Here is a 13,444-nt window from a genome sequence, read left to right as displayed (position 1 = left end):
TTGGGGAAATATTGTCAGCCAGCGCTATCCCTATCTCTCCATTTAAGAAATGAGGCATCTCACGATTGATCACTGACATCAGCCAGGCACCTTTTCAGTAAAATGAGGGAAAACCAGACTTGATGTTCCTGATATTTCTAAGCTAAAAAAACAGGCAAAAAGAAAAAAAAAGTTGTGTGTCTTTAAATGTACCTTTTAGGTCTTCTCTCAGTGTAATAAAGGAACAGAAATACAAAGCCCAGCACAAACCTATTTTCCCTATTGTATGCCATCTGCAAAGCACTGAATGTACAATTTAGCTCTTAGAAATTTGAAGGAATGTAAGTATGAAAATATATGAATACAAAGAGTTTCTTCAGATGTCTGAAGTGCTGCAATATACGGAAATATTTTTTAGTTTTATTAGCTACAAAAAGAAAATAAGGCTATTTTTTTCATGGACAGCAGGGAGCGTTTTGGATTCAGAAGGGATGCAAAATTAGGGCCACCCTAAAAACATACTGCACAAGTTTCCAAAGCTACCACATTTCCATACTCTAAGGATTTAAGTTCAATATAGTCTTTGTAACAACAACACACAAACTAAATAATCACCCAGCATTGCCCCCAACCAGCAATGCTAAATGATCTTTGAACGGAACCAGTCCATTAATCCAAAGCAGAGTTTTCTGTTAAAAGCATTTTTTTAAAATGGGGAGTGGCCAAAACAAAATGGATTTTTGAAATGAGTTAACGCACTTTTTTATATAAAGAGCATTCACACAGAAACACACACACACACACACACACACACACACACACACGTCTCTCTATACTATACAGTCCCACTTATGAAAAACTATGGTGAACAATTCAATTTCAAACTACAGAAAAACAGCACAAAAGATTAGAGTAATGTATTGCTTTATTCAGTTAAAGAAAGAAGAAATGAATGATTACTAATTTAATCTTCTTTTGGGAGCTACCTTGAAATAGAACCATTTAAATATAATCACAGACAGAACTCAAAATACTTGCACAAAGACATTTTATTATAAATGTACTGTAAGTAATGTATTTTTTTTAAAAATGGAGGCACTTAAAACAATCAGAGGCATGTCAAAGTTGAACGACAGTGTTAGTTTCCAAAATGTTAGTTTGCAGGGCATGACAGAGGCTGAACTCCCTTCAGCTCCAAGGCTTTGCTGAAGCTAATCTCCTGAGATTTAGCAGTGCCTTTGGTGAGCTTCAGCAAGCGAATGCATCCTTTAAAACGGATATTTGTGGTCAGGCCAAACTGGTTCAGACCATCTGAAAAAACAAAACAAAACAAAAACTAATGTTGTTACCTCATTTTTCTTCTTCAAATCTCTTCTCCCACTTGCATTCCCAAATATATATTCTTCACAATTTACTTGCTGCACTCCGTTCTGTAGCAGGAGAGTGGTTAAACCTCTAAGCACGTTTGATAAATGCTCGATTTGGTGGCAACTATCTAATCGGTCTCTTTCTTCATCCACAATGTGCCACTGGCAAAATCAGAATGCATTTAAATCTTCCATTTAAATCACACAACTCAGTTCAGGTGATGTTCATGACATTAAATAAAACAGCCTTCAAACTTCCTGAGAGGTCCAAATGGCATTTTTTTCTACAATAATAACAAATGGTATGCAGCAGGCAAATAATGGTTCTGTGTATCTGCAACTTGTAGTCTGTTTACATGTGGTAGAAAGGGTTTACTAGCATGAGCCTGGGATGGGTGCATTTACTCACAAGTAGCAAAGTTGTCAGGGCGACTTCTGCATCCCCAAAAGGCACATACTGTCTATTCTGTATGTGCTGCAGGTATCACAGAGAGGCTACCCTAGCAATGTTATGGAGAGACTCTTTTTGGATTATATTTTGTATCTTTGTGTCTGTAAAGGCAAGGGCTTTAGCTACTCTGAGTCCAACTATACTGGGCTCGAATAGAGCCATAAAAACACTGAAAATGACCCCTAATAGCTTTTACATGCCTAAAAATGTCACAACTTTAAAGTCTGCCATCTTGGGAACCCAGAAGACTAGAAGTGAGTGCTAATCCCATTGGGAAGCTGAGAATCTCCCCTTCACAATTGTTTGAAGTTCCCAGCCTTGTTTCTCATCTGTCTTCTGAGTGAAGCAGTGGCCACAGGGAGCCAGTTGGGCTGCCTAGCCTTAGTGCAAGACAGGGCTTCACAGGGACATTACAACATCAGTGGAGGATTGGGCACAGCTGAGCTCTGTTCCACTACAAGCCCTCCCCTACCCCAAAACTCTGACCCCTCCTTCTTCTTACACGGGGGATGTGTGTGTGTGTGGCGCAGCAGGGCAGGGAGGGAGACAGTTGGTGCAGGAGGCAATGAGAGTTGACCTCAACAACTTTCCACTGGTGGAAAATTCCCCTACCCAAGGGAATTCTCCACTAGCCAATTTCAGATGATTTAATGAAGCATAAAGCAACCTCAGTGGACTGTTGAATCTGGATCCCATGATAATGGACATTAAATTTGTAACATATGTACACACTGAAAAGCTGCCACTGGTCTTGGACTGAATCTTGTCTGTTCTATGCCTCAGGTGAGGATAAATTGGGACAATTCCACATTTGGAGGAAGACAAAACATTTCTCTGGCAGGCTGAACAAAAAGAGGCAGGTGTGCGAGACTGTTGAGGTGTTTGGAATGTTAGAATAAACCCCGGGGGAAATGGATTAGTCAACAGAAGGAGGAGAGATGGTCAAAGGTGCATGATACATTATTTATCGCATGGATCCACAATTTAGTATGCAGCTTTAACTCAGCTCATGGGTATCATTCCAACGCAAGTGGTGTGGATTTGTTTTATACAGACTGCTGTGTTACACCTGATTGCACTTCTTTTGCCTAAATGCAGCTCATAACTCATTATGCTCGCCCCTGGAAACTTTTCTTTAGCGCCAGTTCTTAAATTAGAGTCTAAGGATTGCTGTAAAAACAGCCTCTGATGGCCAGAAGCTGGGAATGGGTGACAGGGGATGGATGACTTGACGATTACCTGTTCTGTTCATTCCCTCTGAGGCACCTGGCACTGGCCACTGTCGGAAGACAGGATACTGGGCTAAGTGGACCTTTGATCTGACCCAGTATGGCCGTTCTTATGTAAAAATACCACGACACCGGGAACACCTTTATGGCACAACATTCATTCCAAATTAGGCCAGCGTGGCAGAGCCTGGCTTTCTCTTACATATCAAACAATACAGGAAACACATCAGAAAACATTTGGAGGGACTGAAAGCTAAGTGTTACTGGATACATTGTATTGCATCAATTAGAATGGAGAAAAAATGCAAAGAAAATAATTCAGAGCTCAGTGCAATGCTCCCGGACGTCAATGAGAGGCCTTCTATTGACTTCAATGGACACTGCAATAGGCACCCTTATCTGATGTTTAGCTTCTCTCTGTTCACAAGCTAGTATAAAACAGCACTAGGAGTGCTACAAAATTAGTAAAAAAACCCCAATACTATGAGCATTTTACAAATTTCAGACATTTGATTTTCAAGATTAAATTATTCCTCAAATAATTCTTGGTCTATTTGTTTGTTTGTGAACAGTTAGTTGTGAATATTCACTATCAGTAGAGTAAGTATGAAGGCCTCTTGTAGCGTTTACCTCATCTCTGGATCCTTTCACCCATGCTAGAAATAACTTTGCTGGGGCTCATTAAAATACCTCTGAAGAGTAATGTTTGTTTTGCACCAAATGGGAAATATTTGCAAAACAGTCCTGAGGGAGGACAGCTCATTCCCCACATCCCCTAAATCAACGTTCACAGGCTGAGCTCTGTGCTATATGATCAATACACTCAGCCTACCTTTTTTTCCATGTAAACATTTTTGGCAGTTCAGGTTTGTCAAATGTTGTTGCTGTTGCCTTGGCTATGAAAAAGTGTTTTTGTTGAAATGTGAAAAGAAAAGCGGAGAGTCTTTTTGCTCCTCTCTGCAAATGCACACACTCCCTCGGCTAGAGGGTTTATGATAGGTTCAAGGGAAAAAGAACTAGAGGCTTTCTTAGCTGAAATATTGGCAGTGCATGACTGAAATTCAGTGCTGCAGAGCTCCAGTTATTCAAAGGCACAAGAATGAAATCTAGATAACTGCCATTTGTACTGTAGAGAAGTTTGGATATTCACAACCATGCTATCGCCATTGATATTAGTGTGTGAAACTGAACTATATTTAAGACATTGGCAACGCATCATTACTACAGAGTGTGACTAATGCCCTGTTTGTGTGTTGGACACTCACCAGGATATCCTCCAACAAAGACAGGATCATTAGTGTCCGCAGAACTGGAGACTCCATTTGGGCTGCTCCCATCCACCTGATTCCCATCCACAGTCAATTCTAAGCGGTGCTTGATCTTGTTTGCAGTAACCTTGTGCCACTGTCCATCACACAAGCTGCCTGGTTTGTCAGGCTCGTAGATGGCAGAGAATCTGCCTGCACCATTATCCACATGGAACATCAGCTAGAGAATGTATCATGAAAGAGCAGGGGAAAGGACTAGTTATCAAAATAATAATTATCCAGAACATGGTGCTCTAGTTTTCATCAAATCTGTTCTTCCCAAAAGCTACATATAGATTTAGAATAAATGTAGAGTTAAACATGAAGTGTCTTCTTATTACATTTCTAAATCAACACAAGACAGCTTAGCTCCATTGTGTTTATTTCCATCACCAGAATTTAATAACTATGACTCTGATCCTGCACCCAGTTCTGTGTGGGTGGATCCTTGCACCCATAAAGAATCCCACAAAAGTCAACAGAGCTCACTTGTGTAGATCCATGTGTAGCACTGGGGCCTAGGTTAGCAGGAATGTGCAAAGCTGTGGGCATGGTTTGCCACATTTCTGTTGTGAAACTGTATAAGGACAAAAAAAAATAGGTTTTGTGTGGGTCTTATACAAAACAGAGCTATTTACTTTTATGTGCAGCTGAGTGGTTGATTAAACTATGTACCAAAATTGAGTTACACACACAAGGGACTGATATTCATGACATGACAGACACAGTGCCCCCAACTTTGTGCACTCCTGCTAACATAGGCCCAATGCTGTAACGCAGGAAACACAGCAGTGTTGCAGAATAACATGTTAGGATGTTTTAGCAAAACTAGACGTGTCAGAGAAATTTGGAAGGGGAAAGACTGACTGGCATATAGGGGGCTGTGATCTTGACTGAGATGACTTGACATTAAATCAGAGTTTAAACTTGTTCATACAGTTTAAAACACACAAATGCACTACAGATATCCAGAAATGTATCTGATGATGCCCTCACTGCAAAATGCCTTCACTCACTTTTTCATCTACCAGCTCGATGCCAAGTCCATCCATTTTTTGGCTGCTGATTCCCAGCAGAACACCATCCATTCGAGTAGTACGGAATTCAAACTCCACTAGTAGGTCTGTTCCCACTTTATATGTTCCAACTGGGGAGTGGAAAACATACAGTGATACATTTAGAAAAAGAGCTACAGTATTATTTAGTCCAACTGAAATCGAGTGTAAAATAGTAGCTCATGGTACCAGTTCATAATATGAGATCTTGCTAAAAATACACAAGATCAAACACCAGGCATAACGTTTAAACATGTTGAATGGGATTCTGAAAAGTGCTGAGTCAGAGCTGGCCTAACTCTGGTCCCACGGAAGTCGATGGGGCTTAGGCAATGCTGATTGCCTTTGAAAATCCCACTTGCTATAATGGTCTTTTAGCACTAGTAAAATTGTAGTTTATTACCTGTTTTGGCAAAGCCTGTTCCATCAAAGAATGTTCCTTTCTCTGCATTGGTAAAGCATTTGCCAACGTTGAAGCTGGAGGTTGGATTATCCAGGTCAACAGAAGCTTCTGTCATCTTAAAATTTCTGATGCAACCATCAATGCTGTAAATAACCTGGGTGCAATGTTCAAACAGAGAATGTTGTAATGAAAAACAAGCAGAAATGCTGGTATGGAAAGGCTCAATTATGACATCAGAAAGTATCCCTTCTTTTGATTCTGTGTTTTGCTGCTGGATGTGTGGAGCTGAATGAGTCTTGAACTTTACACGGCTAATCCACAATATCTGATTGAAATAAGAATCTAATCTCCATCACACTACCGACTAATTAGGTTGCTTTTCTGAAATTCTAGGGATCAGATCTCACAAAATGGAGTTATATCTCTTTCGCTTAATGGAAGGGGCATAAAATAATGCACTGCATAATGAAACGTAGAAAATTGCACAGGTAATGCAGAAATGTAATGGCCCATACTTTACTTCTGTAATTGAATAGAGTCCATACTTTCTAGTTAAGCCAGTGGACAAAGGCATGGAGATAACTTGTAACATTACTACATTTTTTGTTTATTATTCCATTGAGTGGCTAATCTTACATATTAAAGCTGTGCTTATATTGGGCCACATCCTTCTAAATGTGGTACTCCTGCTTAAGTGAATGGAAGTTTTACATAAATATTTATGGCATCATATGGCCCTCCATATAATCTTATCTATTACAATTGTATGATTGTAGCTAAGATATTATTTGCAGGATTTTCTTGCATCTTTATCAGTGTTTTACAATTTAACAAGGCTTCACTATGAGAGCTAGGTATTATTATTATTATATTATTATTATTACTAGTATGCTGCTCGTTGGATGACCTATAAAGGAGGAAGCAGCAGGGATTGCACTGAGTCTGTGTAGCTGGTGTGACGTATTAGCACTTTTCCCCCCTCCCATCTCAGATAATGTCTCTTTCCTTTGATGCTGGATGCTGTGCAGAGCAGCATTTCCTCCCTCCTCCCTGAAGGAGGCCTGGGAGTCGCCCACCTACTGGACAACTGGTGCTGGCAGAGGTTGGGGAGAGGAAGCTCAGGAGCATGGAGGGCCTACAGGCTCTAAAGAAAGCCCTTGGCCCAGTGGTGGTGGAACGGGGGGTGCTGCCACACCCCTTGAAGTAGTAATAACAAACACCAAATACATGGTTTCTATCATCAGCACCCCCACTATAAAAATTGTTCCAGCCCTGCCTTGGCTGATGCTGGAGTGTGATAATATTGGGGAAATGAATGGTAAATGTCAAACACACACTTCAAAGGACAAAAGTGTGCACACACGCATACATTTGGTGTGAGGGGGAAGGAGAGAATGAGAAAAAACACAAACACACAGAGATTGTGGGGAAAGGAGAAGGAGGCAGACATTGAGGAGGGAAGAGAGGTACACACACACACATTGGGAGAGATCTTGCTCTCAGTAACACCCATGTAAGTCTCTTAAGACCACTGATTTCAATGGAATTTCTAAAACCTTTCCAGTTTTATTCGTATTTTCTTTGCACAATCTTTCATATAAGAAATCCTTATTCACTGGGGAATTGTAAGGGTCCAGGACTGTAAAGCTTTTCCCTCTCCCCACAGTAATGACTATGGGCCAGTTTCAATTCTTTGTACTGACTGTATTCTAACCCAGGTCCTTCCAACTACTTAAAGAAGAATTGGATAGGCCCTTTTATCCATTTGCCTTTATATTTTGGAAGAGAAATGTAAATGGTGATACCTGCCAACACATATTTAAAGACTGTGAAATAGCTTATTAAACTTTCTTCCTTACTGGACCGATTCTTCGAGTTGTATAGTTAATGGGCAATCCTCCGACATACAGCATCCCCACAACATCCAAGATATCGGCCTTCTTGGGGCTGGTGGTCCTGTTTGCAACACCATCTACTAAAAGGATTCCTTCTTGCTTGGTTCGAAATATTTTTACCTAGAAATAAGACATAAATATAGCACATTAGTGAGAGGTTTCTGGTACCAGACAACCCTGGAGCAAAGGATGCTTTTCAAAGTGCAACTTCAGATTTCCACCTTAAGTCAAATAAAACTTCCTCTATGTAAAGAATAAGGCAGACAATATTATTCCTACTTATTATTTGTATTGCTGTAGTGCCTAGAACACCACATCCATGGACCAGAACACCACAGTTCTGTGTGTTGCACAACCACAGAACTAAATTTTTAATTCAAATATGCCAGGAAGCATCATGAGTATTAGTACTAGAATTACTAAAAGTACAGGGGATGCCATTTGAAAACTCAGTGTTTGCCTCACTAAAGTGATAGCAGTTCTGCTCCATCTCTTCTTCTAGCTATAGAAAGATCCCATGCTAACTGCAAGCATTTGGGATGGTAAATGTTGACTTTTTAATGGCATCCACTGTAAAGGTTTATTACAGTACATATTTAAGAACTATATCCCATGACTGAGTTTCTTGTTCCTTTAGCTTATACTTGCTACAGATCATAGTTCAGGATGGAGTAAATGTAACACACACGGGCTTAATAAGATTCCTATTCAGACAAATAGGACGTGTCTCATATGGAGGAACAACAATTGCTGAGGAGTTGTTCAAGCTTTGCCCATAACTACTGCTAAACCACTCTCTCTCCAAAGATATATATTAGAGTCCCCAGTGACTTCTGCAGCAGTGCTTCTGTGTATTAAGAGGACTAAATGTCTTGTATAGTATACGTGCTAGCTAAACTAAGGTAACATTTTTAAAGCGCCCTGGTGATGAAAATGATGCTAGTGACCCTCGATTTCAAGGACGACGTTGACAATCATAGTTTGTACTAATGGGCCTTCACGTGACTCCATAGACCAATGTGGGAAGAACATTTACCACACTGGGCACTGAGCCATTTGCCTAGTTGTGGTGATTGAGTTGCACTTTGTTTGTGTGCTTCAAGCTGCTCAACTTGATTCTTCTCAAAGTCCTGGATGCCCACCCTTACCGTGCGGTGCCATGCAATACGATCAACTACCAGTTGCTCAAAGGTCAAGTCAGAATTTTTTTTTCCTCACATGTTGTTTCAGGGTGTCTTTGAAGTAATTCATCTGCTGTCCATGTTTACAATTGCTGGAGCTTAATTCGGAATATGACGGGTTTAGATAAACGGGTCTCAGGCATACAAATTACATGGGCAGTCTACCTCATTTGGGTGCAGATCGAATGAGTCTTGAAGCTGACTGAACCAGATGTCAGGATCCCAACAAGGGCAGTGAGGACCAAGGGTCAGAGAAGGGGCAAACCTGACACTGGGAACAATGGAGGAATTCGGAGTCAGGTTCCAGGCCAGGTCAAGTTCAAAGGTCAGAGTCTGAGTCAGGTTTCAGGGGCTAAGTCAGGAGATGAAGTCCAAGTCAAGCCAAGGTCAAAGCCAGGAGTTCAGGATCAAGGAGCAGAAATGGTTGTGGCAGCTACAGAAGATCTGGGCTGTTGCCTAGACTCTTCCTGGAACATCCCTTAGGTCTGTATAGAATGGGGAGCCAATTAGGAGCCATGAGGCTGCTGCCTATCAGACCCCTCGATGCAGGACTTGTCCACAGCATGTCCTGGGGTCATGGAGCGCAAGTAGGTTACATCTGTTACTGGGTGGCAGCATGGCAATGTCCCCAGCCTGGCAGGCTTGGGTTCTACACACAGAAGATCTAACACCAGCTTTTTCCAGGACTTCCATGTTGAAAACATGGTCCTGCCCTTTGATGTCAAGCAATTGTCATAGGTGTTGCAAGTGGAAACTGTGAAGTTTTTTATTATGCTCTTGATAACAGGTCTATGGTTTGGACCCATAGAGCAATGTCATGAGGCAACAGCATTATAGGCTTTGACTTTTGTTTGTAGACAGATTCCACATTGCTTCCAGATTTGGTGATGGAGACAACCATATGCAGCGCTGGCTTACTTGATTCACACATCCACTTTGTGGTTGATTGTCGCTTTGTTGTTCAACGTGCTACTACTTTAAATAACCTGTTTGAGAGCTTGGTGTCTGGTGACTATTGATGGGTCTTGGTAACGTTGTTGAGGAGATGATTGGTACATTCATTTTTATTTGGCTGATGGTGAGGTCAAAGTTACAAGCTGCTGTAGCAAAGCAATTTGTAAGATCTTGTAGAGCTGCTTCAGAGTGCATCTGCCAGGCAAAATCATGTGGTGCATTGGTACAATTTAGTAGTTAGCCTATTAAAATATTAAAAAGTGTTTCCTTGGTTCCTTTAACATTCCCTCTCCTTGTTCAGTTAAGGAGCACATCAGTCATAGAGGATTCTGTGGCACATCTACAGTAGGAAGTACTGAAAACTGACAGGAGGGTGGCTGGGAAGAAAGGAACTGAAAATTGGTGGTAGTGCTCTTTGGGGTGAATTTGGGATACAGCTCTAAACTGGGTGGGAGCGTGATCTGGCCGGTAGCAAAGGAATTGGGTATGGAGTAGCTGAAGTACCCAGAAATATTATTATAGGGAGCCTGAAAAAGCTGAAGGATAAGTTGGGTAATAGCAGTATGGTGGGGTTGGGCCATAAGACTGAGATTTGGTGATCAAGGGCAATGCTAATACAATATAGTTTAATAATGAGTATCAAACCAGGCCTAAGATAAGGATGGAGAATACTCTAGGTCAGCTTCTCAAGCTTTTTCCATGTGCGATGCCAAAACAGTTGAAGTTTGCTGCAGTGACCTCAGTCACTAAATCATTTGCATTCACATCCTAACATCCTTCGCGGGGCACAGCAAGAATTGGATTGGGTTGAGGTGGAGAGAGGGCATGTTCTATTGGGTGAGCGGCTGGTGTTGGGGATGTTGGTGCTGCCTGGGGTTTACAACTGGATGTGGATGCTGCTGGTGGGGTGTTGAGTGCTGGGAGGTACAGTAAGGTGGAAGTGGCGGGGTGCTGCTAGAAGGGAAAGGGGGTGCTTCCTCTTTACTCCTGTCCCCACCTTCACTCTGCTTTGTTCCAGTGAAGTGCTGCTTAAACCTGGTGAGGGGCTGACTGAATGCTGTGAGCAGCAGGGCCATATGGGTCCTCACCACCTTTCACCCTCAGCCTCGCTAGAACAGAATGTGATGCAAGCAGCAGGAAACAGAGGTAGGAAGGCAAATGGGAGGAGTGCCCACAGGACAGGGCAGAAAGGCAGGACACTAGTAGGAGGGAGCCGTATTTCTCCTTCCCTCCCCTCAGCTAGCTTCCTTTGGGTCCTAGCAGAGGTGGCAGAAGCACATGTTGAATTGAAGCCGGGGAGGTGGATGGATAGCAGAGGGAGTCATCACATCCTGGCTCCATCACATCCTTGTCCCCCGGCTGGATCCTGGGTGTTGTGGTTGCTGCTCCAGTCCCTCTGGGTCCCACTCTAGCCTTAGCCCCCTCTGCATGTGTGCACGATTACTGCCTCCCTATCAGTGGAAGTGTGCCCTACCCCTGCCCACCGCTGGGGAGGGAGGTGCTGGCCAGAACTTGATTGGCTCTCAGGTCCCAAACTATCAGCCAATGGGGAGGCAATAACTGGAGCTGGGCGGCATGGGGCAGAGTCGGAGGGGAAGTGGAGCCAAGTGTGGGGTGGAAACATAGTTCAGCTGCTGCAATATTTCCATTGTGGTGGCACTAGCCTCCACTGCTCCTCTGGTTCTGTTGACCATGGGTCCTCGTGTTCACCAGGGTTTGGCAATTTTGCCATGACTAACCTTGGGTGCTTCAACCCCTCTAGGGTTGGTTCCAACTTTTCTGTCCAAACTGTTTTCAGAGGGAAAATTGGGTTGTTGAGTCTATGAAATTTTTCATGAACAGTGTCTGCTTTTGGCAGAAAATGCTGGGTTTTTGCTCAAATGTGTTTGGCTGTAAACAGAAAGATTCAGGATCAGAAGGTAGTTGTAGGGCCTCAGGAGAATTGTAGTTTGCTCCTCATGTCCCCAAGTTTTTCTACAGGCTGAGATTCCCAGCTGGACTATATCTCCCCTAACGTACCCAGGGCCAGGGACTCCATGTTGCACTCCTTCTCACCAAAAGGGGAGATCTGTAATGCATTATGGGAGCTGTAGTCCAGTTGGGGTCCCAGCCCATAAAGAACAATGGGGGCAGGAGGATCAAAATACCACTCCCGTGGGGCTCTACAACTCTCATTGTTGGCTGAAATCTTTCAGTTTTGCATTTTCACTGAAAACTCAAAATTTCCCATGGAAACTTTAAATGAAAACAAAATATTTTTTGATTTTGTCAAATATTTCCACCAGGGAAAACTATCTTTGGACCAGCCCTAAAGCCCTGCTGTAGACCAGGGTCTAGAGTACTGTGAGCCATGATTAAGGTGAAATGCTATTAGGGTTATTCTTGTTTAGTGACAGGTTTTAATTTACTTTAGTTTGTGTTGTGATTAGCAGAACAGATCTGTCAAATTTAGTAAATCCCCTCTGACAGTTCTCTGTGTACCTAGTGACTTATAATGCAATTGTTACCTCTCTTCAGCAGATATTATATTGATGGTTGTGATATGATTTCCTACCCGTTATCCAGAGGCCAAGTGCATTTTATATTCATAAGTGTTTCCTTTCCTAAAGCTCACAAACATTGCAAACATGTCTGTGAATATCATATTTGCTCCACAATGAGTTGAGGTAACAGTGCAAACAAAACTGACTTCACTTGATTTTTTTTTTTTTAAGTTCTTTGGTCTTTTAACTCTGTCACATTTCAGTCACAGTGATACCTCAAAAGACTGTTAGCCCTAATGTGTCGTCTCATCGAGCGTGAAACCCTCCAAACAAGTCACCTGGGCCCCATTACTTAGATAACGTAGACAGATGAGGAGAACATTATAATCTTCTCTGGGTTTCCCAGCTACATATACTGTATATTCTAAATGTGACCCAAAATATATCTTTACCTACAGGACACATTTTCAAATATCGGCACCTAGCAGAATACAAACCTGTGTAAACATAGTTACAATTACATGTTTGCATCTGAAAGCAAAAATTCTCCAAGCACAACTTAGGTGCCAGTATCTAAAAATTCAGCTCATGTAGATTTCAAGCAGATCTCCTGAACAAGTCAAGGATTTCTCTAGCACTTCTAAGCATCCCACCGCATTGTATACCTTGTGCCACTGGCCATCATTGATTTTGTTTGGAATCATTGTTTTGGTGTCCCCACTTCCCAGGTCATAGCTGAAGTAAGGCAGTCCATTCTTTATCTGAACAGTGGCAAAATCAGCATGGTTGATCCGGGCCATATAAAAAAGCAAGCCAGATTCAGCCTCTGTTCGGACTTCAAATTCAATTGTGAGCCTGAAAAGCAAACACAGAACCAAAGAAATTTTTTTCTCAAAATCAAATGGAGGAAAAATTAATTCTCTCTCTCTCCCCCTCCTCCCTTCCTTCCTTTCAGAAAAATGAATTTTTAAGAGGCCAGATACCAGTGCTTTTGTTTGTCCATCAAAACTTAATCATTCAGACCTGAGAGCTTCATTTTATTTGTTTGTCCAACGCCTATTGTGGAGATGTATATTGTCTAATACAGCAACCCGGCTGATGACCCATGTAGGTGTCCAAAGTGATGCTATATAATGGAGT

General features: G+C 42.0%; 1 protein-coding gene across 1 annotated transcript in view; it reads right to left on the bottom strand.

Moving 5' to 3' along the window:
- Nucleotides 1–939: 939 nt before the first annotated feature.
- Nucleotides 940–13,444, bottom strand: part of LAMA2 (laminin subunit alpha 2) — a 472,624-nt gene continuing 460,119 nt past the window's right edge. Inside the window, exons 59-64 of the mRNA XM_074948401.1 lie at nucleotides 12,970–13,159; nucleotides 7,651–7,806; nucleotides 5,792–5,945; nucleotides 5,350–5,480; nucleotides 4,292–4,514; nucleotides 940–1,290 (exon numbers count right to left, since the gene is read on the bottom strand). Of these exons, the coding sequence (XP_074804502.1) occupies nucleotides 1,133–1,290; nucleotides 4,292–4,514; nucleotides 5,350–5,480; nucleotides 5,792–5,945; nucleotides 7,651–7,806; nucleotides 12,970–13,159 (1,012 nt within the window). The 3' untranslated portion in view covers nucleotides 940–1,132. The remainder of the gene's footprint in view (nucleotides 1,291–4,291; nucleotides 4,515–5,349; nucleotides 5,481–5,791; nucleotides 5,946–7,650; nucleotides 7,807–12,969; nucleotides 13,160–13,444) is intronic.

This window comes from Natator depressus, chromosome 3 (assembly GCF_965152275.1).
Source record: "Natator depressus isolate rNatDep1 chromosome 3, rNatDep2.hap1, whole genome shotgun sequence".
Taxonomy (NCBI): domain Eukaryota; kingdom Metazoa; phylum Chordata; order Testudines; family Cheloniidae; genus Natator; species Natator depressus.
This window is presented reverse-complemented; position numbering and strand designations above follow the sequence as displayed.